This window comes from Chiloscyllium punctatum, chromosome 26 (assembly GCF_047496795.1).
Source record: "Chiloscyllium punctatum isolate Juve2018m chromosome 26, sChiPun1.3, whole genome shotgun sequence".
Taxonomy (NCBI): Eukaryota; Metazoa; Chordata; class Chondrichthyes; order Orectolobiformes; family Hemiscylliidae; genus Chiloscyllium; species Chiloscyllium punctatum.
The window spans coordinates 57,107,841-57,132,216 of record NC_092764.1 but is presented as its reverse complement, the minus strand read 5'-3'; the positions used below and the strand labels follow the sequence as shown (position 1 = coordinate 57,132,216).

The 24,376-nt window shown below is 50.0% G+C and overlaps 1 protein-coding gene across 2 annotated transcripts in view; it reads right to left on the bottom strand.

The window, feature by feature from the left end:
* Positions 1–989: 989 nt before the first annotated feature.
* Positions 990–24,376, bottom strand: part of LOC140453084 (leucine-rich repeat-containing protein 36-like) — a 96,370-nt gene continuing 72,983 nt past the window's right edge. Inside the window, exons 12-13 of one of the 2 annotated variants that reach the window (XM_072547476.1) lie at positions 8,655–8,769; positions 990–2,988 (exon numbers count right to left, since the gene is read on the bottom strand). In XM_072547476.1, the coding sequence (XP_072403577.1) occupies positions 2,799–2,988; positions 8,655–8,769 (305 nt within the window). In that variant the 3' untranslated portion in view covers positions 990–2,798. The remainder of the gene's footprint in view (positions 2,989–8,654; positions 8,770–24,376) is intronic. The other variant, XM_072547475.1, reaches the window with a different exon arrangement.

Below are 24,376 nucleotides of genomic sequence, written 5' to 3'. Positions count from 1 at the left end.
AGAACAGGAAAGATTTTATAGGGGTGGGGGCAAGACAGCTCACCAATTACTCAACCCTCTGAAATAACTGTTAGTCCTAATCCAACCAACATTAAACAAGGCCTACAGTATTAGGAGGTGGATAGCATATCATTTGGGCAATTGGCTTCAGAAGCTCATTGATCCATTAATTTTTTTAAAATTAGTAGACTGTCAATTTCAAGTCAACTGTTTTATGGGGAATACATCAGGGAAGGCAGGACATCATTGGACTAGCAACTTATATTTTACGTGCCTCTTCACCCCCTCCCACCCTGGTGGGTGGGTTATAAAAGCAAGATCCGAGAAACAGCAGAAATATGACTCAGTGTGATTTTGCCTCAGAAGTTTTTATGTCTTTAGAGTCATAAATCTATTTTTGCAAGCTTGTTGCAGCACCCTGTTTCACCCATTCCTTATGACTGTTTATGTTCTGGTATTATGATCCATGTATGAAAAAATGATTACAGTGAATTTTGCATGTGTATACTGTTCATTCTTCATTCCCTCATAAAAAAAGCAAAATCCTTATTAATGCAACTTTGTGACATCTTAAAATTGGTTGAGTTTGAAATCGCTCCAAAAATTCCGGTAAGATTTTATTTTAAGCAGTAAAATTATTTTAAATCTTTATTAACTAGGCAATATGGCTGTTGCTGAGTTTTTGAAGAACCAGCAACGATGGATTTATTAAAGATCCAAACCACATTGTTTTATGGCTACAGCAGACAGCTTAAAAATTAGTTACATTGTCAATTTTGTGGGATTTTATGGACATCATCTAAATAAAACATTGCATTTACCAACAACTGGAATTTGGACTACATGGGGACACAAAATTTAAAACTTAGAAAATATTTTATTATTAAATATCTTGAATCTACAAAAGATATTTAATTTTTCAGTCATCAGTAAGACAATGTTAATAAATTAGAAAATTTCAATTCCCAAGAAATTTACATACAAAAATATAAATAAAATGTATTTACATCTACAAGTGCACAGATATCGTAAATATTTTCATATGATCAAACAACATAAATAGGAGAAATGATCAAATGTAAAAATGAATTTGAGTGCTAAAAAATCTCTACCATTTTGGTTCAGAAGCACTTCAGTACAGAGCTAAAAAAAACACCTTTACAGCAAAACTTTTACATCAGGAAACAAAATAGATGATATGGAAAATACCAACTGTTGCATCTAAATTAGCTTTTTTTTGAGGCTGGGGCACATTCTTCATTCTTAAAAGGGGGCTCATTATTCTACAACTCAAGCATAATCCACCAAACTTGAGTGCTTGATACTTACATGACCTTTTCTCAGAGCTAATCAATCTTGCAATAATGAATGCAAAAATTTACCTATAAGACAAAAACATGTGATCTCTATAATACTACAAACTAAAATAAACAGGAGAGAGAAAAAAATTAAATGTATCTTGAAACTAACGCAAAGCTTATTCTGACTCATTTGATGATCATTTTCTTGTACAAGTATTATACAGACATGCTTCTAATTTTCAAGATGATATGAAAAATGTAACTGGATAATCAAAACAGAATTAACTTAAAATATTTTAAGCAATCTAGTTAGCACTAAAATTAAGAAACAAATTGAAACAAATTTGTTTTATGAAGACTAGCACAAGCAACTCTACTAAAAGCAGAATGGTCATTGATCCATGAACAACTGAAATAACACAAGAATTTGATGCAAAAGCTGAGATTAGACTCAAATAATCATAATATTCATAATAAAATATTGATTAATATGCTATTGAAATGAAGTGGAAATGAATGTAAATGTACATAAAGGATAAAAGCTTATTGTTTTTTGCAAGAGTCTTGCAACCAGAACTATTTCATAAACTAGATTAATAAATTAAATATGATGATGAATTGCATTTAGTGTTCCAAACATCCCATTATCATCTTAGATATATGTAATTTATATAAGTGTCAGGAAGTCTGAACATAATTAACACTTCCAAAAAGGCAGGCAAGCCAAGATTTCAAAGAGCAAAATACTGAGGATGCTGGAAATCTATAATAATTATCTGTAATGAGGAAGTTAGGGTTAATGCATCAGATCACTCACCCTCCTCCTCTTGCCACAGATATTGCCTACTCAACCCTGTAATTCCAGCACTGTGTGCTTGTTTCACTCAATAATTGCTGTGATTTTCACAATGAGGTGCTGTCGCTTCTAAAGGTTCCACTGATAATATTAGTCTTTAAATCCACACAAATTGTTGACCAAATGTGTGGATAACAATTACTGTAAAGCACCAATGACATTCCATCAAATGTGCAAAATAATCCTATACTTTTCAGTAGTAATACATTGATCCATACTTCACTGTAAGTTAAAACACTACTATGTAACTGAAAATTGTTACAAAATAGCACAAACAAATTCAGCTGAAATATTAGGATTACTTCACAAGAAAGCCACTCATCACTGGGGATTAAATATTGCTACGTCGTATTTAGGTTTTGAACATGTACAGTCCACAATCTAAATGCATTAATTCTAATAATGTCACAATAACAATACATTACACATATAGCATAACTGTACATGTTTATTTCAAAGTAGCCTAAACTATTTTTAACATAGCATATTTATTTTACAGTTTAATTCCAAATTCTGTTGAAATGAGACACTTCATAGATTAAAAAAAACACAAGATTAGCTCAAATACAATTTCTGACAAACACTAATTTAATTAGAATTAGGCATTTTGAGTTTAGTTACTGTATTATACAGCAGTTTTATTACAGTATATCTGAGGTACTGTGATAGCTACGCTTAGATGATAAGGGCAATTCTGTGATTTCTGAAGGTGGGAGTTTACTCCATGCTTTCATCCGATGAGAATTATGATGATATGGTGCATCATTGTTTTGGCCAGCACTAGTTATGTTCAGCTGCTGCTGTAGGTAATTATTGGTAGATACTAGAGATCTAGGAACAAGACAAAAATTAGTTTACCGGAACAGAAATAATCTCGCATTTAGAGTCATAGAGATGTACAGCATGGAAACAGACCCTTCAGTCCAACCCGTCCATGCCGACCAGATATCCCAACCCAATTTAGTCCCACCTGCCAGCACCCAGCTCATATCCCTCTAAACCCTTCCTATTCATATACCCATCCAAATGCCTCTTAAATGTTGCAATTGTACCAGCCTCCACAACTTCCTCTGGCTGATTCCATACCCGTACCACCCTCTGTGTGAAAACGTTGCCCCTTAGGTCTTTTTTATATCTTTCCCCTCTCACCCTAAACCTATGCCCTCTAGTTCTGGACTCCCCGATCCCAGGGAAAAGACTTTGCCTATTTACCCTATCCATGCCCCTCTACTGGAGAAAAACTTTAAAATGTCCATCTTTACTAAGTAAAATGCATTTAAATTACAACCGAAAGTTATAAATCAATAAAAGCATTGTAAAATATTGTTATTTTTGGCTTAATGATACATTTTAGCACTAAATTATTACACTAATTGAATTACCGAACAGCGGAATGGGTTTATCAAATAAGTTGTGGGATCATCAAAGAGGAAGATAACATTACAACCCCTCATTTAGTTAAGTGATTTCAGTCCCTGGAACAGAAGTAGAAATGCCACCGCAGATGCTGATCAATGCTCCAGCAAGAATTGCTGGCTGATGTTGAGTGTGAATACTGGACAAAGACAACATTGAGCTAATCACATCTTTTATTCAAGTTTTGTTTTCCATTTTAAGTGCTCTTACTTGAAAAATTAGTTCCAAGTATAACTATTTGCACCTTTTGGCAGACAAGCTTTGCCATACCATTTCCTCATGCCATCAATGACTAATTGTTATGAGAAGCAAGAAGTGAGCCAGTGCAGTCTGCAATAAATCCACATTTATCTTTTCTCCCCCAATTGAGGAAGCGTGCAGGTCCTGCTTATCAGCACCCTATAAAATGCAATACCCTGTGCTCAGACACTGCAGTTAACATCTTTCATCCTACTATTTTAAAGTGATGACCAGTCATTATATCATAAATCCATTTCCCTTTTAAAAATTACTACCGAACATTAAGACTGAAACAAAACTCTGTATAAAAGGCTTTAAGACCATAAGACATAGGAGTGGAGGTAAGGCCATTCGGCCCATCGAGTCCACTCTGCCATTTAATCATGGCTGTTGGGCATTTCAATTCCACTTACCAGCATTCTCCCCGTAGCCCTTAATTCCTTCTGCCATCAAGAATTTATCAATCTCTGCCTTGAAGCCATTTAGCGTCCCAGCCTCCACTGCACTCCATGGCAATGAATTCCACAGGCCCACCACTCCCTGGCTAAAGAAATGTCTCTGCATTTCTGTTCTGAATTTACCCCCTCTAATTCTAAGGCTGTGCCCACGGGTCCTAGTCTCCCCGCCTAACGGAAGCAATTTCTTAGCGTCCACCCTTTCTAAGCCATGTATTATCTTGTAAGTTTCTATCAGATCTCCCCTTAACCTTCTAAACTCCATTGAATACAATCCCAGGAGCCTCAGCCGTTCCTCGTATGTTAGACCTGCCATTCCAGGGATCATCTGTGTAAATCTCCGCTGGACACGCTCCAGTGCCAGTATGTCCCTCTTGAGGTGTGGGGCCCAAAACTGGACACAGTACTCCAAATGGGGCCTAACCAGAGCTTTATAAAGGCTCAGTAGCACATTGCTGCTTTTATATTCCAACCCTCTTGAGATAAATGACAACATTGCATTCGCTTTCTTAATCACGGACTCAACCTGCATGTTTACCTTTAGAGAATCCTCGACTAGCACTCCCAGATTCCTTTGTACTTAGGCTTTATGAATTTTCTCACCGTTCAGAAAGTAGTCCATGCTTGTATTCTTTTTTCCAAAGTGCAAGACCTCGCATTTGCTCACATTGAATTTCATCAGCCATTTCCTGGACCACTCTCCCAAACTGTCTAGATCCTTCTGCAGCCTCCCCACTTCCTCAGTACTACCTGCCCTGTCCACCTAACTTCGTATCATCAGCAAACTTCGCTAGAATGCCCCCAGTCTCTTCATCCAGATCATTAATATATAACGTGAACAGCTGCGGCCCCAACAATGAACCCTGTGGGACCCCGCTTGTCACCGGCTGCCATTCCGAAAAAGAACCTTTTATCCCAACTCTCTGCCTTCTGTCAGACAGCCAATCCTCAATCCATGCCAGTAGCTCACCTCGAACACCATGGGCCCTCATCTTACTCAGCAGCTTCCCGTGTGGCATCTTATCAAAGGCCTTTTGGAAGTCTGGATAGACCGCATCCACTGGGTTTCCCTGGTCTAACCTACTTGTCACCTCTTCAAAGAATTCTAACAGGTTTGTCAGGCACGACCTCCCCTTACTAAATCCATGTTGACTTGTTCTAATCCGACCCTGCTCTTGCAAGAATTTAGAAACCTCATCCTTAACGATGGATTCTAGAATTTTACCAATAACAGAGGATATGCTAATTGGCCTATAATTTTCCGTCTTTTGTCTTGCTCCTTTCTTGAAAAAGGGGCTCATATCAGCGATCTTCCAATCATCTGGGACTTTCCCTGACTCCAGTGACTTTTGAAAGATCTCAACCAACGCCTCCGCTATTTCCTCAGCCACCTCCCTCAGAACTCTAGGATGCAGCCCATCGGGGCCAGGAGATTTGTCAATTTTAAGACTTTTTACCTTTTCCAGCACTATCTCTTTTGTAATGGCAACCATACTCAACTCAGCCCCCTGACTCCCTTTAATTTTTGGGATATTACTCATGTCTTCCACTGTGAAGACAGACGCAAAGTACTTATTAAGTTCTCCAGCCATTTCCTTATCTCCCATCACTAGCCTTCTAGCATCAGTTTGAAGTGGCCCAATGTCTACTTTTGCCTGTCGTTTGTTTCTTATGTATTGAAAGAAACTTTTACTATCATTTCTAATATTAATGGCTAGCCTACCTTCATATTTGATCCTCTCCTTCCTTATTTCTCTCTTGGTTATCCTCTGTTTTTGTAGCCTTCCCAATCTTCTGATTTCCCAGTGCTCTTGGCCACTTTATAGGATCTCTCTTTTTCTTTCATACATTTCCTGACTTCCTTTGTCAGCCATGGCTGTCTAATCCCTCCCCAGATAATCTTTCTTTTCTTGGGGATGAACCTCTGTACAGTGTCCTCAATTATACCTGCAAACTCCTGCCATTTTTGCTCTACTGTCTTCCCCGCTAGGCTCTGCTTCCAGTTGATTTTCATCAGTTCCTCTCTCATGCCCACCTTTATTTAACTATAACACCATTACATCCGATTTTGCCTTCTCTCTTTCAAACTGCACACTGAACGCTACCATATTATGATCGCTGCTTCCTAAGTGTTCCCTTACTTTAAGATCTTTTATAAAGTCTGGTTCATTACATAGCACTAGGTCCAGAATAGCCTGCTCCCTTGTGGGCTCCATGACAAGCTGTTCCAAAAAGCCATCCTGTAAGCATTCCATGAATTCCTTTTCTTTGGATCCACAGGCTACGTTATTTACCCAGTTCACCTGCATATTGAAGTCTCCCATGATCACCATGACCTTGCCTTTCTGACATGACTTTTCTATTTCCCGGTACATGTTGCGTCCCTGGTCCTGACCACTGTTAGGAGGTCTGTACATAACTCCCATTATGGTTTTTTTACCTTTGTGGTTCCTCAATTCCACCCACACAGACTCCACATCATCCGACCCTATGTCGTTTAGTGCCATAGATTTAATTTTGTTCTTAACTAATTAGGCCACCCCGCCCCCTCTGCCCACCTCCCTGTCTTTTCGATAATTTGTAAAAATTAGTAAAAGTTTTTTAATTAATAAAAACATATATATTATATTTAAGTGAGGATAGAATATAGAAAAATAGAATACAGAAAGCATGTTTAGTAAGTATGCAGTTGACAACAAGATCAGTGGTATGGTGGACAGTGAAGAAAGTTATCTAAGATTAACTGGGTCAATGCGCTGAACAATGGCAAATGGAGCTTAATTTGGGTAAATGCGGGATATTACATCTTGGAAAAACAAAGACAAAAATTATACAATTAAAAGTAGAGCCTTGGGCAGTGTTGTAGAACAGAGACCTGAGGTTCAATCTTTGAAGTTTGCATCACATATAAATAAGGTGGTTAAGAAGGCATTTAGCATGCATGCCTTCATTGCTCAAATCTTTGAATAAAGGAGTTGGGACTTTACATTGAAGATGTACAGGACGTTGGTGAGGCCTCTTCTGGAGTACTGTATCCTAATCTGGTTGCCCTATCATAGGTAGGATTTTATTAAACTGGATAGGGATCAGAAGAGATTTTCCAGGATGTTGCCGGGAATGGAGGGTTTGATTTATAAAGAGAAGCTGGATAGGCTGGGAGCGAAAGAGGTTGAGAGATGACCTTATGGAAGTTTATAAAATAAGGAGGGGTATAGGTAAAGTGAATAGCAGGTGTCTTTTCCCTAAGGGAATGGATTTCAAGATTGGGGACATATTTTAAAGTGAGAAGAGAAAGATTTAAAAAAAGACATGAGGCTTTTTTTTTTAAACAGAGTGGTTTGTGTGTGGAATGAACTTACAGAAGAAGCAGTGGCTGCAGATACAGGTACAGTTACTTTTAAAAGAGGTTTAGGTAAGTACAAGAATAAGAAATGTTTGGAGGGAAATGGGTCAAACACAGGCAGGTGGGATTACTTTAGTTTGGGACTATCTTGGTATGCTTCCCCCACCTTACCCCAGTTCCAAACTTCCAGCTCAGCACTGTCCCCATGACTTGTCCTACCTGCCTATCTTCTTTTCCGCCTATCCACTCCACCCTCCTCCCTGACATTCATCCCCTTCCCCACTCACCTATTGTACTCTATGCTACTTTCTCCCGACCCCCACCCTCCTCTCATTTATCTCTCCACCCTTCAGGCTTTCTGCCTGTATTCCTGATGAAGGGCTTTTGCCTGAAACGTCGATTTTACTGCTCCTTGGATGCTGCCTGAACTGCTGTGCTTTTCCAGCATCACTCTAATCAAGACTCTGGTTTCCAGCATCTGCAGTCATTGTTTTTACCGTATGGACTGAAGAGTCTGTTTCCGTGCTATATAACTCTATGACTAGTAATAAAAATGAAGTCAGAAAATGGAAACCTGTAGTGATGAAACAAATAAAACATTTTCCCAAGTATCTTTCATTAGAACAACTGGTGGTGACATCTTTACCGCAATTCAGCTATGGCATAGTATTCAATATTGAAATGGTTTCCTATTAAACTGTAAATATGTTTCAGGTATTTTGCAATGTACAGCAAATTTTTAAAAAAAGAAACTTTTAAATTGTTTCAGTAGTTTTAAGGTACTATTGTGACATTAGGTAAGGAAAACACTATTGCAATTAAAGCTTTAATTAAATAATGTTCACAGTAAAGTCCAAGTAAGTTCTGATCTTACTGTAATACTATCCCAATTCCTAAATTATCAATCAGGTATTATGATAGATGTTTGTTAACAACTTCAGAAATATGAAGAAGAAATCACAGTACTTTACATATGATCTATTACATGTTTAGTTAATATAGTACATCATTATATATGTTAAGATTCTTCATGATTTTATTACCTGTGACTCTCCTGTAACATGGTGACAGTTTCTTGTAATTTGCTGTATTGCTTTATTTGCTGATTTAGGTATTCAACCTCCAAATTTAGTCTTTCGTTATCTTTCTGCAAGTCCTCTATGAATATACAACAGAATGGCAGCAAACATTTCAAACAATTTTGTTAAAATAAGTCATCACTGTTCCTTGGTAGATGAAAATCAATATAAAAAAAGTGTAGCCATAGGTTGAACAAGGTTTTTTTTTTAAAATTAAAGTACTGTCTATGCTTTTACGTAACCACTTAGTTGTAAAATCCTTAATGTTGTACAAATTTCCTTAATTGTTACGCAGCTATGTGGTCTGGTAGTTAAGAAAATATACGGGACTTTTGGCTTTTTTAATGAGGCACAAATATAAAATCAACATGGTCCTGTTAAACTTTTACACATGATCAAATAGGTTCAACTGAAGAAGGGTCTCCAATTCCAAGCAAGCACACTTTAGTGAGGATGTCAGTTCCTTAGAGAATGTATGGAGTTCGTACACCAGGATGATACAAAACACTTCAGTTATGGGGATCAAAAAGAAAATTTGTTGGGAAAAAAAACTCAGCAGGTCTGGCAGCATCTGAGGAGAGAAAACAGAATTAATGTTTCAGGTCCAATGACCACTCTTCAGAACTGACTGTAGCTAGGAAAAGGTTGGTGTAGGCAAACCTCAATTATCTGAATACTGATTATCCAAATTTTGGATTATCCGAAGATTTCAAGGTCCCACAAAAATGTTACATCAAAAGAGGTAAATGTATTTGATTTACCTATACTGAAGAATATGTGAAAATGCTGGCAAAAACAAAGGAACACAAGCAGCTCAAGCATCAGCGACTGTGTACCTTTTAAGTAAAGGTTGTTACATAGCAAGAGAGAGAGAGTGTGTGAGGCTGAGAGAGAACAAGCGAGCGAGAGTGAGAGACCGCAAGCGGGAGAGTGCGGGAATGAGCGCGCGATAGAGAAGGAATAAAGAACGAGTGGGAGAGAGCGCGGCAGAGAGAATACACGTGAGAAAGCATGTGTGAAGAGCGCTTGAGGAAGAAAGAGAGCATGAGGAAGAGAAGGCATGAGGAAGACAGTGAGCGCGGGAGAGAGTGTGGCAGAGAGAGAGCGCGGGTGAGAGAGACAGCGGGCTTGAGAGCGAGACAGTGGGAGGGAGTCAGCGTGCGAGAGCGCGGCAGAGAGAATACACGTGAGAGGGAGAGCAAACGCGGGAGAGGGAGAGCATGGGAGAGAGAGTGCGGCAGAGAGATATGCGGGAGAGACCATGCCAGGAAGAGACAGCGCGAGGGGGAGAGTGTTGGAGTTGGAAAGCGCAGGGGAGAGCATGGGAGGGACAGAGCGGGAGAGAAAGAATGGACGCGAGAAAGCGGGCGGGACGGAGAGGGCAGGAGAAGGAGAGCACGGGAGAAGGCACATGCAGGAGAGCTCGGGAGGGAGAGACAGAGCAGGAGAGAAAGCACGCAGGAGAAAGAGAGTGCGAAGAAAAGAGAGCGCTCACGATGGAGAGAGCTCAGGAGAGAGTGGGAAAGAGAGCGTGTGACAGTTTGCATGCGAGCGCGGGAGAGACAGAGCGATGGGAGGGAAAGCAAGAACGCATGAGAGATAGCGGTAGATACAATATGCGTGAGAAAGCGTGTGGGAGGGAGAGACAGCACTCAAACGAGAGAACACGCGAGGAAGAGAGAGCGGGAGGAAAAGGGACAGAGTGCGAGAGGGAGAGCTCACGAGAATGGGAGAGAAGGAGGGAGAGACAGAGTGGGAGAGAGCATGCAAGAGAGCGCGGGAGGGAGAAAGAGCGTGGGAGTGGGAGAGCGCGGGAGGGAGAATGGGAGTGGGAGAGCGCGGGAGGGAGACACTGAGCAGGAGAGAGCTCAGAAGAGAGACAGTGCGCACACGAGAGAAAGAGCACAGGAATAAGCGCGCAGGAGGGAGAGTGCGGGACGGAAACAGCGCGACGGAGACACTGTGGGACAGGGAGAGGGACAGCGCGGGAGAGAGCGAGCATAGGAATGAGCGCTTGGGAGAGAGAACACAGGAGGGAGAATAAGTGGGAGAGAGAGAGTGCACACTAGAGTCGGCAGCAGAGAGAATGCATGTGAGAGAGCGTGCAGGAAGGAGAGACAGCGGGAAGAGAGCACATGAGGAAGAGGGAGAGAAAGTGCAAGAGGGAGAGAGAGCATGGGAGTGGGAGAGCTTGTGGGAGAAAGCGGGAGCGAGAGAAAGAGTGCGCGCGGGAGAAGGAGAGAGCGGGAGGGAGAGACAGTGTGAGAGAGAGGGTGAGGGAGGGCGAGAAAGAGAGCAAGAGCAGCGAGCACATGAGAGAGGGCATGGGAAGGAGTGTGTGGGACACAGACAGCGGGGGGGGGGAAGAGAGAGCATGGAAGAGTGAGTGAAACTAGTAGAAAGGGGGAGCTAGAGTGTGGGAGGGAGAGAGAATGAGTGGGAGAGAGAGAGCGCATGCGAGAGACAGCAGCAGAGAGAATACGCATGAGAGCGCGGACGTGAGACAGAGTGCGGGAGGGAGAGACAGCGCTCGAGGGAGAGAGTGCAGGAGAGAAAGACAGAGTGGAAGAGAAAGAGTGCGCGTGAGAAAGCGCGGGAGGGAGAGACGAAGGGAGACAGCAAGCGGGGGAGAAGATACGGAGGGAGAGAGCAAGCGCGGGAGGAAGAGATGGAAGGAAAGAGCAAGCGAGGGAGGGAGAGACAGAGTGAGAGACAGCGCGTGGGAGGGAGAGCGCGGGATGGAGAGACGCAGGGGGAGAGAGAACCAATGAGTGGAAGAGAGAGGGAGTGGAGAGAGAGCGAGCGGGGGAGAGAGAGCGAGAGCCAACGCGCGGGAGAGAGAGAGCGCGAGGAAGAGAGAGAGTGCGAGTGGTAGAAAAGGAGACCACGTGGGAGAGAGTGGGAACGAAAGAATGGGTGGGAGAGAGAGAGAGCATACATGAGAGCGTGTGGAAGGGAGAGCCAGCGCTCGAGTGAGAGAGAGCACCTGAGAGAAAGAGTGCGGGAGAGAGGGATAGACAGTGCGGAAGGGAGAGAGAGGGTGGGAGAGAGGGCGCAGGAGGAAGGGAGAGACGGAGAGGGGAGAGCATGGGAGAGACATGGAGGGACAGCACGGGAGAGAGGGGGAGAGACAGCGCGGGGGAGGGGGAGAGACAGCACGGGAGAGAGGGGGAGAGACGGGGAGGGGGAGTGCAGCAGGGAGACAGTACGGGAGGGAGAGGGAGAGCGTGGGAGGGCGAAGTAGAGTGCCGGAGAGGGACAGACAGCGCGGGGGAAGAGGGTGAGCACAGGGGAGAGGGAGAGCGCAGGAGGGAGATACAGTGCAGGAGTGGGAGAGACAGCAGGAGAGAGGGAGAGACAGCGCAGGAAGGAGGGAGAGCACATGAGAGAGGGCGCAGGAGGGAGGGGGAGAGAGGGAGAGACAGCGTGGGAGAGGGAGAGACAGCGCAGGAGAGCGCAGTGAAGAGGGAGAGAGAGCACAGGGGAGAGGGTGAGTGCAGGGGAGAGGGTGAGTGCAGGGGAGAGGGAGAGCACAGGAGTGAGATACAGCGCGGGAGAGGGAGAGCACAGCAGGAAGATACAGTGCAGGAGAGGGAGAGCGGGAGAGACAACGCAGGAAGGAGGGAGAGACAGGGAGGGAAAGAGGGAGAGACAGCGTGGGAGGGAGAGAGAGCACGGGAGGGAGAGACAGCACGTGAGAGAGAGGGCGCAGGACAGAGCGAGAGCGCGGGGGAGAGGGAGCGAGAGCGCGGGGGAGAGGGAGCGAGAGCGCGGGGGAGAGGGAGCGAGAGCGCGGGAGGGAGATACAGTGCGGGAGAGGGAGAGCACGGGAGGGAGATACTGCGCGCGAGAGGGAGACTGCGTGGGAGAGGGAGACTGCGCGGGAGAGGGAGAGCTCAGGAGGGAGACAGCGCGGGAGGGAGAGACAGCGCAGGAGAGGGAGGGAGAGGGAGTGTGTGGGAAGGAGAGACAGCGCGGGAGGGAGAGACAGCGTGGGAGGGAGAGCGCGGGGAGGGAGAGACAGCGCAGGAGAGGGAGAGCGCGGAAGGGAGAGACAGCACGGGGGAGGGAGAGACAGCGTGGGAGGGAGAGCGCGGGGAGGGAGAGACAGCGCAGGAGAGGGAGAGCGCGGAAGGGAGAGACAGCGTGGGAGAGGGAGAGCGCGGGAGGGAGAGACAGCGCGGGAGAGGGGGCGCCAGCGCGGGAGAGGGGGAGCGCAGGAGGGAGAGACAGCACGGCAGAGGGAGACCACGGGACAGGGAGAACTCGGGAAGGAGGGAGAGACAGCGCGGGAAGGAGAGAGAGCACATGAGAGAGGGCGCAGGAGGGAGGGTGAGCGTGAGAGAGAGGGAGAGACAGCGCGGGAGAGAGAGAGACAGAGGGAGAGAGAGCGCGGGGGAGCGGGACAGACAGCGCAGGGGAGAGGGAGAGCGCGGGAGGGAGGGAGAGCGCGGGAGGGAGATACAGCGAGGGAAAGGGAGAGCGCGGGAGAGGGAAAGACAGCGCGGGAGAGGGAGAGCGCAGGAGGGAGAGCGCCGGAGGGAGATACAATGCGGGAGAGGGAGAGCGCGGGAGAGACAGCGCGGGAAGGAGGGAGAGCACATGAGAGAGGGTGCAGGAGGGAGGGAAATCGTAAGAGAGAGGGAGAGACAGCGCGCGAGAGGGAGAGAGAGCACGGGGAGCGGGACAGACAGCGCAGGGGAGAGGGAGCGCGAGAGAGGGAGAGTGCAGGAGGGAGATACAGCGCGGGAGAGGGAGAGCGCGAGAGGGAGATACAGCGCGGGAGAGGGAGAGCGCGAGAGGGAGATACAGCGCGGGAGAGGGAGAGCGCGAGAGGGAGATACAGCGCGGGACAGAGAGAGCGCAGGAGAGAGAGACAGCACACGAGAGGGAGAGCGTGGGAGAGGGAGAGTGCGGGAGAGGGAGAGCGCAGGAGGGAGAGACAGCACAGGAGAGAGAGAGAGCGTGGGAGAGGGAGAGCGCCGGAGGGAGATACAGTGCGGGAGAGGGAGAGCGCGGGAGAGACAGCGGGAGAGAGGGAGAGACAGTGCGGGAAGGAGGGAGAGACAGTGCGGGAAGGAGGGAGAGCACATGAGAGACGGCGCAGGAGGGAGTGAGAGCGAGGGAGAGACAGCGCGGGAGAGGGAGAGACAGCACAGGGGAGAGGGACAGACAGCGCAGGGGAGAGGGTGAGTGCAGGGGAAAGGGAGAGCGCAGGAGGGAGAGACTGCGTGGGAGAGGGATAGCGCGGGAAGGAGAGACTGCGTGGGAGAAGGATAGCGCGGGAAGGAGAGACAGCGCGGGAGAGGGATAGCGCGGGAAGGAGAGGCAGCGTGGGTGAGGGAGAGCGAGGGAGGGAGAGACAGCACGGGGGAGAGGGAGAGACAGCGCAGGGGAGAGAGTGAGCGCGGGAAGGAGAGACTGTGTGGGAGAGGGCTAGTGCGGGAAGGAGAGACAGCGCGGGAGAGGGATAGCGCGGGAAGGAGAGACTGCATGGGAGAGGGATAGCACGGGAAGGAGAGACAGCGCGGGAAGGAGAGGCAGCGTGGGAGAGGGAGAGCGAGGGAGGGAGACACAGCACGGGAGAGCGAGAGCGCGGGAGAGGAAGAGGGAGAGCGCGGGACGGAGAGATAGCACGCGGGAGGGAGAGACAGCATGGGAGAGGGAGAGCACGGGACAGGGAGAACATGGAGGAGAGGGAGAGCCAGGCGGGAGAGGGAGAGTGCGGAGGAAAGGGAGAGACAGCGCAGAAGAAAGAGAGCGCGGGGTTGAGGGAGAGAAAGTGTGGGAGAGAGGGAGCGACAGCGCGGGGGAGAAGGAGAGGGAGCGCGGGGGAGAGGGAGAGAGAGCGCGGGGAAGGGAGAGAAAGCGCAGGAGAGAGAGGGACCAAGAGACAGCGAGCACGAGAATGACAGCATGCAGGAGGAAGAGAGAAGGCGTATGCGAGAGCGTGGGATGGAGAAACAGCAGGGGGGGAGAGAGTTACAGAACGCGAGGAAGAGAGAGAGCGCAGATGAGCGTGGGAGGGAGAGAGAACGAGTGGGAAAGACACTGCATGCGAGAGACAGCAGCAGATTGCATATGCATGAGAGCGCGGGCGGGAGAGACAGCGCTCAAATGAGAGAGCTAGAGGAATAGGGAGAGAGAGCGTGATAGGGACATGGAGAAGGAGAGCTTGCAGGAGAGAGTGGGATGGACAGACCAAGCAGAAGGGAGTGACAGAGCAGGAGAAAAAGAGAGTGCACACAAGAGAGCACACAGGAGAGAGCAGGAGTGAGAGACCGAGCAAGAGACCGAGAGAGAGAGAAAGCGTACATTGGGGAGAGAGAGCAAGAGAGCACGGGGGTGAGGGAACGTGAGAGGGAGAGAGAGTGAGAGACAATGTGCGTGAGCGTGGGAGAGACAGCGCGGCAATGAGCATGAGGGTGGGAGAGTACAGGACGGAGCGACAGCGGGAGAGAGAGAGCGCACGAGGGACAGAGGACGAGGAAGAGAGAGCGCGAGGATGAGCGAGCAGGACAAAGCGCGGGAGGGAGAGAGCGCGAATGGGAGAGACAGACAACACATGCGAGAGACAGCGATGGAGAGAATACGTGTGAGAGAGAGCACACGAGAGGGAGACAGTGTGGGTGAGAGAGGCCAAGTGCACGTGGGAATGAGGTCGCAGGGAGGAGAGAGAGAGAGTGCGGGTGAGAGCACGGGACAGAGAGACAGAGCAGAAGACAGAGCGTGAAAGAGATCGCTCGAGGGACAGTGAGAGCGAAGAAGCGAGAGAGCGCGGGAGGGAGAGAGAACGAGTGGGAGAGAGAGAGGGAGCGCTCACGCAAGAGACAGTGGCAGAGAGAATACACGCGAGGTAGAGAGCGCGAGGTGGGTGGGAGGGAGGGAGAGTGCACGAGGGAGAGAACAAGACCGAGAGAGCGAGAGAGATGGAGAGTGTCCACGGGAGCAGGAGGAAGAGGAAACGAGAGGAAGAGAGCAGGAGAGAGCTAAATAGCAAAAGGGAGAGAGCAAGAGGGCAAGAACAAGACAGCGAGAGCGAGACCAAGAGAGCAAGGGCATGCGAGACAGCGTGAGCACAAGAGTGCGCATATCTCACACGCACAAGAGAAACCAAGAGAACAAGACCAAAAATGCAAGACCGAGAGAGAGAGAGAAAGAAAGAAAGAGAGAGAGACAGAGACAGAGAGAGACAGTGTGAGAGCGCAAGAGAGAGCAGGAGAGCGCGGGCAAGAGGGAATGAGAGCGCTGGAGAGAGAGAGTGTGACAGAGAGTGAGGGAGAACCCGTGTGAGGGAGCGAGAGAGAGAGCGCGCAAGAGAGCGAGACATCATGTGAGAGGAGTGCGTGGGAGAGAGAGTGCAAGACAGCAAGCACGGGAGGGAGAGACAGAACACGTGTGGAAGAGAGAGAGTGCGAGGTGGAGACAGCGTGAGAGAGAGCACAAGAGGGAGAGAGCAGGAGTGGCAGAGGGAGACAGCAGGAGAGGGAGAGAGCACGACAGAGACAGCGCAAGAGGGAGAGCGAGCACACGGGAATGAGCGGGCGGGAGAGAGTGGGGAGAGAGATTGCGAAAGAGAGCAGCAGAGAGCATGCGAGCGCAAAAGCAAGAGGGAGAGAGTAGGTGGGAGGGAGAGAGGTTCAGAGGGAGGGGGAGTGTGGGAGAGAGATAGCGGGAGGGAGAGTGGGGGAGAGAGGGAGTGAGCGAGCAGAAGAGGGAGGCGGCACTCGAGAGGGAGAGAGAGAGAGCACGCGAGGGAGAGAACAGGAGGAAGAGAGAGAGAGAAAGAACGGTAGCAAAAGCAAGAAAGCGAGAGCAAAAAAGAGCAAGAGAGCAAGCAAATGATGGAAAGTGAGAGCTAGAAAGAGAGGGAGAGCGAAAGAGAGAGAGTGCAAGTGAAAACAAGAGCAAGAGCGCAGGAGAGAGGAAGAGAGAGAGAGTTTGAGAGAGAACAAGCGAGCGAGAGACAGCAACAGCAAGAGCCAGGGATAACGATGAGAGACAGAAACAGTGGGAGAGAGTGAAAACAAGAGAGCCAGCAAGACAGAAAGAGAGCAAGCAAAGGCGAGCACAAGCGTGGGAGAGAGCGAGAGAGAGCGAGCATGCGAATGTGAGAGCAAGAGTGCATGCAAGAGAGCAAGAACGCAAGAGCAAGCGAGAGTGCGAGAGAGGACAGGAGGGAGCAAGAGAGGGAGGCAGAGAGTGAGAAAGCGAGAGCGAAGGAAGGGGAGTGAGAGGGAGACAGAGAGAGATCAAGCATGGGAGAGTGAACGGGAGCATGAGAGCGAGAGACAGAGAGTGCGGGGTGGAGAGAGAGCACATGAGACAGAGCGCAAGAGAGAGCAGGAGGGAGAGCATGGGAGGGAGGGTGAGCGAGCGGGAAGGAGATAGCAGGAGAGCACGAGAGTGTGGAAGAGCGAGGGCAAGAGAGAGAGTGAGAGTGATAGCTCACGAGCGCGAAAGCAAGAGGGAGAGAGCAGGCGGGTGGGAGGGTGACAGTAAGCGTGAGGATGAGAGGTTGAGCGAGACAGTGCTTGCGGGAGAGAGCGGGAGGGAGAGGGCAGGATGCAGAGGGTGGGAGGGAGTCAGCAGGAGGGGGAATTGGTGAGGGAGAGTGGGAGGGAGTGTGCGGTTGAGAGGGAGAGCGTGGGTGAGAGGGAGAGAGCAGCGGAGAGGGCGCGAGAGACAGAGCACGATTGGGAAAGAGAGAGAGCGTGTGCGAGAGAGAGAGAGAGAGAGAAAAAAAGTGACTGCAGGAGGGAGAGAGCGGGATTGGGAGAGAGAGAGAGACAAAGAGATAGTGGAAGAGAGAGCGCGCCGGAAGGGAGAGAAAGCGTGCGAGAGAGAGCGGCAGGGAGAGAGACAGCGAAAGAGTGAGCAGGAGAGAAAGAGCGAGAGCACGAGCAAAAGAGGGAAAGTGAGTGCGAGACAGTGAAAGCGAGTGAGAGCAAGAGAGAGTGTGAGTAAGAGCAAGAGCAGGAGAGAACGATAGTGTGAAAGACCAAGAGAGAACAAGCAAGCGAGAGACAGCAAGAGACAGAGAGAGAGAGAGAGAGCATTCAATGGAGAGAAAGACAGCGAGTGTGAGACCAAGAGATAAAGAGCAAGAGAGAGAGAGTGAGCAAGAGGGAGAGCGAGGGTGAGACAGAGCGGGAGAAAGAGAGCGAGAGTGAGGGCATGCATGTGTGAAAGCAAGAGAGAGCACCAGAGTGCAAGAGTTAGCACGAGACAGCGAGAGAGAGCAAGACACAGAGCATGGGAGTGAGTGAGCAGGACAGAGCACGTGAGACAGCAACAGCAAAAGAGAGCTACGAGTGTGAAAGAGTGTGAGAGAGCACAAGGGCAAGAGCGAGAGAGAACAAGAGAGCGCGAACGAAAGAGAGAGCACGAGAGCGAGTGCGATGTTGGGGAGAGGGTGAGGGAGAAAGGGAAAGTGAGCGAGAGAGTGAGAGCAAGAGAGTGAAAGAGGGAGAGTGAGAGCAAGAGAGTGAAAGAGGGAGAGCGAGAGCAAGAGCACCAGAGAGAGCGAGAAAACAAGGGAGAGTGTGAGCAATTGAGAGGGAGCGAGAGAGCAAACCAGTGAGAGAGTGTGCAAAGAAGTGAGAGTGAACCAGCAAGGAGAGCGAGACAGAGAAAGAACAAGCAAGGGGAGAGAGAGAGGGAGAGAGTCAGCAAGAGAGAAACAGCACTAACAAAAGCGAGCCAGCAACACCGAGATAGAGAGAGCGAAACCGAGAGCGCGAGCAAGGGAGAGAGTGAGTGAGAGCAAGCAAGAGCAAGCGGAAGAGAGAGCGAGCGGGAGGCAAAGCAAGTGGGAGAGACAATGCATGCGGGAGAGACAAAGCACGCGCGGGAGAGAGCGAGCATGCAGGAGGGAGGAGAGAGAGAGAGCGCCTGCGAGAGAGAACGAACAAGAGCGAGCCATTGACACCGGGAATGAGAGAGAGAGAGAGAGTGAGTGTGAGTGAGACAGAGGGTGCGGGAGAGATAGAGCGCGCAGGAGAGAGCAAGCCATTGACAACAAGACCAAGATAGAGCGAGAGTACGCGAGCGAGAAAACAAGAGAGAGTGCAAGAGCTAGCACGAGACAGTGAGTGAGAGCGAGACACATAGCCTGAGAGTGAATGAGAAGGAGAGAGAGACAGCATGAGCAAGACAGAGCAAGAGAGTGAAAGCAAGAGAGAGCAAGCAAATGAGAAAGCATGAGGGCGAGAGCGAGTGTGAGACATCCAGAGAGCGAACGAAAGAGCGAGACAGCAAATGTAAGGGCGAAGGAGACAGCGAGAGAGAAAGAAAGCAAGTGAGAGCAAGAGCGAGAGAGCAAGCAAGAGGGTGAGAGACAGCATGAGCAAGAGAGAGCACGAGAGAGTGAGAGCACAAGAAAGCGAGCACAGGAGTAAGAGCGAGACAGAGCAACCAAGCGAGAGAGGGGGGAGGGAGACTGAGAGAGCACACGAGGGAGAGCGAGAAAGCAAGCGAGAGAGAGTAAACGAGAATGAGCCAGCGAGACTGAGAGAGAAAGAGAGAATGAGACTAAGAGACAGCAATCAAGGGAGAGATAACAGAGTGAGCGAGAGTGAGAGCAAGAGAGAGAGAATGCGAGTGAGCGAACCAGCAAGAAGGAAAGTGAGAGAGAGAGAACGAGAGAAACAGAGAGAGAGAGAGAGAGCACGCGAACAAGAGTGATCCAGTGACACTGAGATAGAGAGAGCGAGACCAAGGGAGAGTGAGTGAGGGACAGAGCGAGAGAAAGAGTGAGAGCGAGCCAGCGACACCGAGACTGAGAGTTAGCAAGACTGAGAGCACAAGCAAGGGAGAAAGAGCGAGCAAGTTAGAGCAAGTGAGTGAGAGTGCACTTGTGTGCGTGGGAGAGAAAGAGTGGGGCACAGAGAGAGTGAGAGCAGGAGAGAGTGTGAGCGAGAGAGCATGGGCGAGCGAGAGCGAGCCAGTGAGACTGAGAGCAAGCGAGGGAGAGACGAGAGTGGGCCAGACAGCAAGCAAGAGTGAGCGAGCAAAACAGCGAGTGAGAGCAAGTGAGCAAGACAGCATGTAAGAGAGCAAACAAGAGTGAACCAGCAAGAGGGAGAGCGCGCGAATGAGAGCAAGCCAGCTCCAGATAGAGAGAGCGTGAGTGAGAGTAAGACTGAGACAACGAGACTCAGAGCAAACAAGGGACAGATTCAGCGAGAGAGTGAGCAAGTTAGAGAGAGTGTGCATGAGAAAGTGAGCAAACAGGAATGAGAGCACACAAGAGCACGTGGGGGGAAGAGTGTGTGCAGGAAAGAGCAAACGAGAGTGAGCCATTGACACCGGGACCAAGAGAGTGAGTGAGAGAGACCTTGTGCGCGGGAAAGAGAGAGAACAGGAGAGAGGGAGAGAGAGAGCACGTGCATGGGGGGAGAGAGAGAGAAAGCGAGCAAGCGAGTGAGAGAGCACACAGGAGAGAGAGAATGCATGGGAGAGACAGAGTGTGGGAGAGAGCAAGACCGAGAGAAAGAGTGCGTGGGAGAGTACGAGCAAACTCGGGAGAGAGAGCGCATAGGAGAGAGAGAGAGCAAGCTCGGGAGAGACCGCGTGCACGGGGGAGAGAGCTCATGCGTGCGAGAGAGAAAGAGGGAGGGCGAGAGTGCAAGTGCGGGAGAGACAGAGACAGCATGTGCGGGAGACAGCGGGCAGGAAAGCACGAACGAGAGCAAGCCATTGATGCAGATACTGAGAAAGTGAGCGAGTGAGAGGGAGATCGCGGGTGAGAGACAGAGAGAGCACGCATGCGGGGGAGACAGAAAGCGCGAACAGAGAGCACTTGAGCACGAGAAAGAGAGAGTGAGTAAGAGAGTTCACGTACGTGAGAGAGGGAGAGCGGGAGAGAGCAAGAGCACGCGCGAGAGAGCGAGCAAGCGCGTGCCAGACAGAGAGTTTGAGCGAGACAGAGAGTGCAGGTGAAACAGAGAGAGCACGCACAATGGAGAGAACAAGAGCGCGCCATTGACACCGAGACCGAGAGAGCGAATGAAAGAGAGCATACACAAGAGAGAGAGCAGCGCATGAGAGAGAGGGAGAGAGAGCGTGCGCACGGGAGAGACAGAGAGAGTTCGCGCGTGAGAGTGGGAAAGAGCTAGAGGGTGCAAGAGTGAGCGCACACGGGAGATAGAGTGTGTGCGCAGGACAGAGTGAACGAGAGTGAGCCATTGACACCACGAGAGAGAGAGAGAGAGAGAGCAAGACCGAAGTAGAGAGCAAGCGAGCGGGAGACAGTGAGCAAGCGTAAGAGAGAGAGACCACGCACAGAGAGACCGAGCGAACATGGCAGAGAGAATGAGAGCACGGAAGAGACAGCGTGAATGGGAGAGCAAGCCCGAGAGAGAGAGCGCAGGAGAGACAGAGACAGCGCGTGCAAGGGACAGAAAGAGAGTAAGCCGTTGAGAGAAAGCACACGCAAGAGGGGGAGCTGGTGTGCGTGACAGAGGGAGAGAGCAGGAAAGAGACAGAATGCGCAGGAGAAACAGACAGCGTGGGAGAGACAGAGAGTGCTCGCGCGCATGAGAGATCAAGAGCGGGAGAGTGAAAGCGCGCGAGAGGGAGAGAGCACGAACTCAAGAGAGAGCGCGCGAGAGAAAGAATGCACACGGGGGAGAGAGTGCACACAGGAAAGACAGAGCACCTGCGAAGAGAGAGAGAACAGGAGAGAGGGCACATGGGAGAGGGAGAGTGCGTCAGCATAGGAGAGAGCGAACGAGAGTGTGCCATGGACACGATGAGAGAGTGCACGGGAGAAAGAGCACGCATGCGAGTGAGAGAGAGAAAGAGAAAGCGAGACAGAGAGCGCGGGAGAGAGGGGGAGCATGGGAGAGACAGAGCAAGCATGCGGGAGAGACGGAGAGAGCTTGCACGCGTGAGAGAGAGAGAGGGGAGCTGGAGAGAGCAAATTCAGGAGAGACAGAGCACGTGGGAGAGGTAGAGCGCGCGGGAGAGAGAGAGATCGCGAGTGTGTAGGAGATAGCGAATGAGAGCAAGCCATTGACACTGAGACTGAGAGACCGAGAGTGAGCAAGAGCAAATGTGTGAGAAAATGCACGCGAGGGAGAGAGCAGGAGACAGCAAGAGAGAGACCGAGAGAGAAAGACACTGAGAAAGAGACCAAGAGCGTGAGAGACCGGGAGGGGCTGAGAGAGAATGAGAGCGAGAGAGCCCGAGGGAGCGAGAGAACTGAGAGAGAATGAGCGAGAGAGAGGCAGCGAGACACCGAGAGCTTGAGAGCGAAAGATACAGAGAAAGAGCACAAGAGCGAGAGAGAGGGAGACACTGAAAGAGTGACAGCGAGAGCGAGTGAGACACAGTGCATGAGAGAGAGCTCGTGTGCGTGAAAGAGAGGGAGAGAGAAAGCGCATGGGAGAGACAGCTCGAATGGGAGAGACAGCTCGAGTGTGAGAGAGCGAGCGGTGAGAGAGAGCACGCGCGCGTGAGAGACAGAGAGAGTGGGTGAGAGCACGCGGGAGAGATAGAGCTCGTGTGCATGAGAGAGGGGGAGCAGGAGAGAGAGAGCACGTGGGAGAGGCAGAGAGAGAAAGCACACAGAGACAGCGAAACAGCACAAGTCATTGACACAGAGACTGAGCGAGCGAGACCGAGAGAGAGCGTGCAAGAGCAAGTGAGAAAATGCATGCGTGAGAGAGCGTGCGCACCTGGAGGGTGGTACAGAGCTCATGAGAGAGACAGCACACGTGAGAGACGGAGAGAGCTTGTGCACGTGAGGGAGGGGAAGCAGGAGAGAGAGAACGCGGGAGAGACAGAGTGCTCACGCACGTGAGAGGAGGAGAGCGGAAGATAGAGAGCGTGCGGGAGAGAGCAAACAAGAGCAAGCCATTGACACTGAGACAGAGTGAGAGATAGTGGGAGAGGGAGGGAGAGAGAGCACGCGCACAGGAGAGAGCCAATGGGAGAGTGAGCGAGCATGTGGGAGAGAGCAAATGAGAGCGAGCCACTGATACCAAGACAGAGAGAGAAAATGAGACCGAGAGACAGCAAGCGAGGGATAGTGAAAGAGCACACTAGAGAGAGCTCAAGTGCATAAGAGAGGGAGAGAGTGGGAGAGAGACAGAGTGGGCGGGAGAGAGAGAGCACAAGAGAGAATAAGAGCGAGCCAGTGACACCAAGAGAGAGCAAGCAAAAGAGACAGAGAGCGCGGGAGGGACAGAGAGAACTCGCACGCAATTCAGAGCGTGCACGAGACAGCACGCGAGAGAAGAGAGCATACGTGGGACAGACAGTTTGTGCAGGAGAGAGAGAAAGAGAGACAGCGGGAGAGAGGGAGAGCGTGCGAGGGGGCAAGTGACATGAGACAGCAAGGAGAACGAGTAGAATGCCAGCAAGAACAAGAGTGAGCACAAGTGAGAGAGCCAGCAAGAGAAAGTGAGCGAGATCCAGCTAGACAGAGCGAGAACGAAAGGGAGAGTTAGCAACAGAGACAGAGTGCAAAAGCATGAGAAAGAGCAAGAGAGAGCGGGAGAGCGAGCGTGCGATTAAGAGCATGGGAAAGAGAGCGAAGGACAGAGCACGATAGAGAGATCGCAAGGGAGCGAGTGCGAGGGGTAGAGCTTGATGGTGAGGGCACACGGGAGGGTGGGCGCATGAGGGTAGGGGAGTGACAGAGAGCGAGAGAGACTGAGAGAGTGAGCGCGAACAAGAGAGTGCAAGTGAAAGTGAGCAGAGTGGCAGTGAGAACAAGACTTAGTGCAAGCAACAGTGAGTGAAAGAGCTAGCAAGAGAGAGACAGCGAGCAAGAGAGAGAGTGCAAACGAGCAAGATCCAGCTAGGCAGAATGCAAACGAGAGTGAAAGAGAAAGTGAGAGAGCAAGAGAGATTACGATGGAGAGCTCATGATGGAGAAAGTATGAGGGACAGAGCGCGAGTGAGTGAGAGCATGGGAGTAAGAGTATGAAAGTGAGAGCACGAGCAAGGGAGACAGACAGCGCGAGGGTGATAGCCAGTGAGAGACAGCAAGTGAGCAAGAGTATGACAGAGCTAGAAAGAGCATGAAACCGAGCCAACAAGAGAGCGAGACCGAAAGACAGCAAGCGAGGAAGAGAGAGAGAGCACATGAGAGTGAGAGAACAAGCGTAGGCGTGAGAGTAAGAGCGTAAAAATGAAAGCGCAAGAGTAAGCGACAGAGCAAGAGTGAGTGTGTGAGAGTGAGCGCAAAGCGAGAGAGGAAGAGGGCAAGAACAAGAGAGAGCATGCCAGAGAGAGTGAGAGCGAGAGAGAGAGAGAGAGAAGGATAGAGAGCAACTGCTCAAAAGAGAGAGAGAGTGCGAGAGGGAGAACGCTTGAGGGAGAGAATGCTCAAGCGAGAGAAAACACACGAGAGGCAGCATGCAAGAGAGTGAGAGAGCGTGCGAATGAGAGTGAGCCAGCAAGAGACAGAGCATGAGAGTGAGACCGAGAGACAGCAAGCAAGGGAAGGGTGTGGAGAGAGAGCACGAGAGAAAGAGGGCGCAAGAGAGACCGAGCAAGAGAGAGATAGAGTGCGAGATCGAGAAAGAGTGAGAGAGAAAGAGCGAGAGCAAGAGCAAGGGAGCATGGGCAAGCGAGAGAGGGCAAGAGCACAATACCGAAAGGGAGAGCAAGAGTGAGCGAAAGAAAGAGTGTGAAAGCACCACAGATCGTGTGAGAGGGAGAGCGCGAGAGTG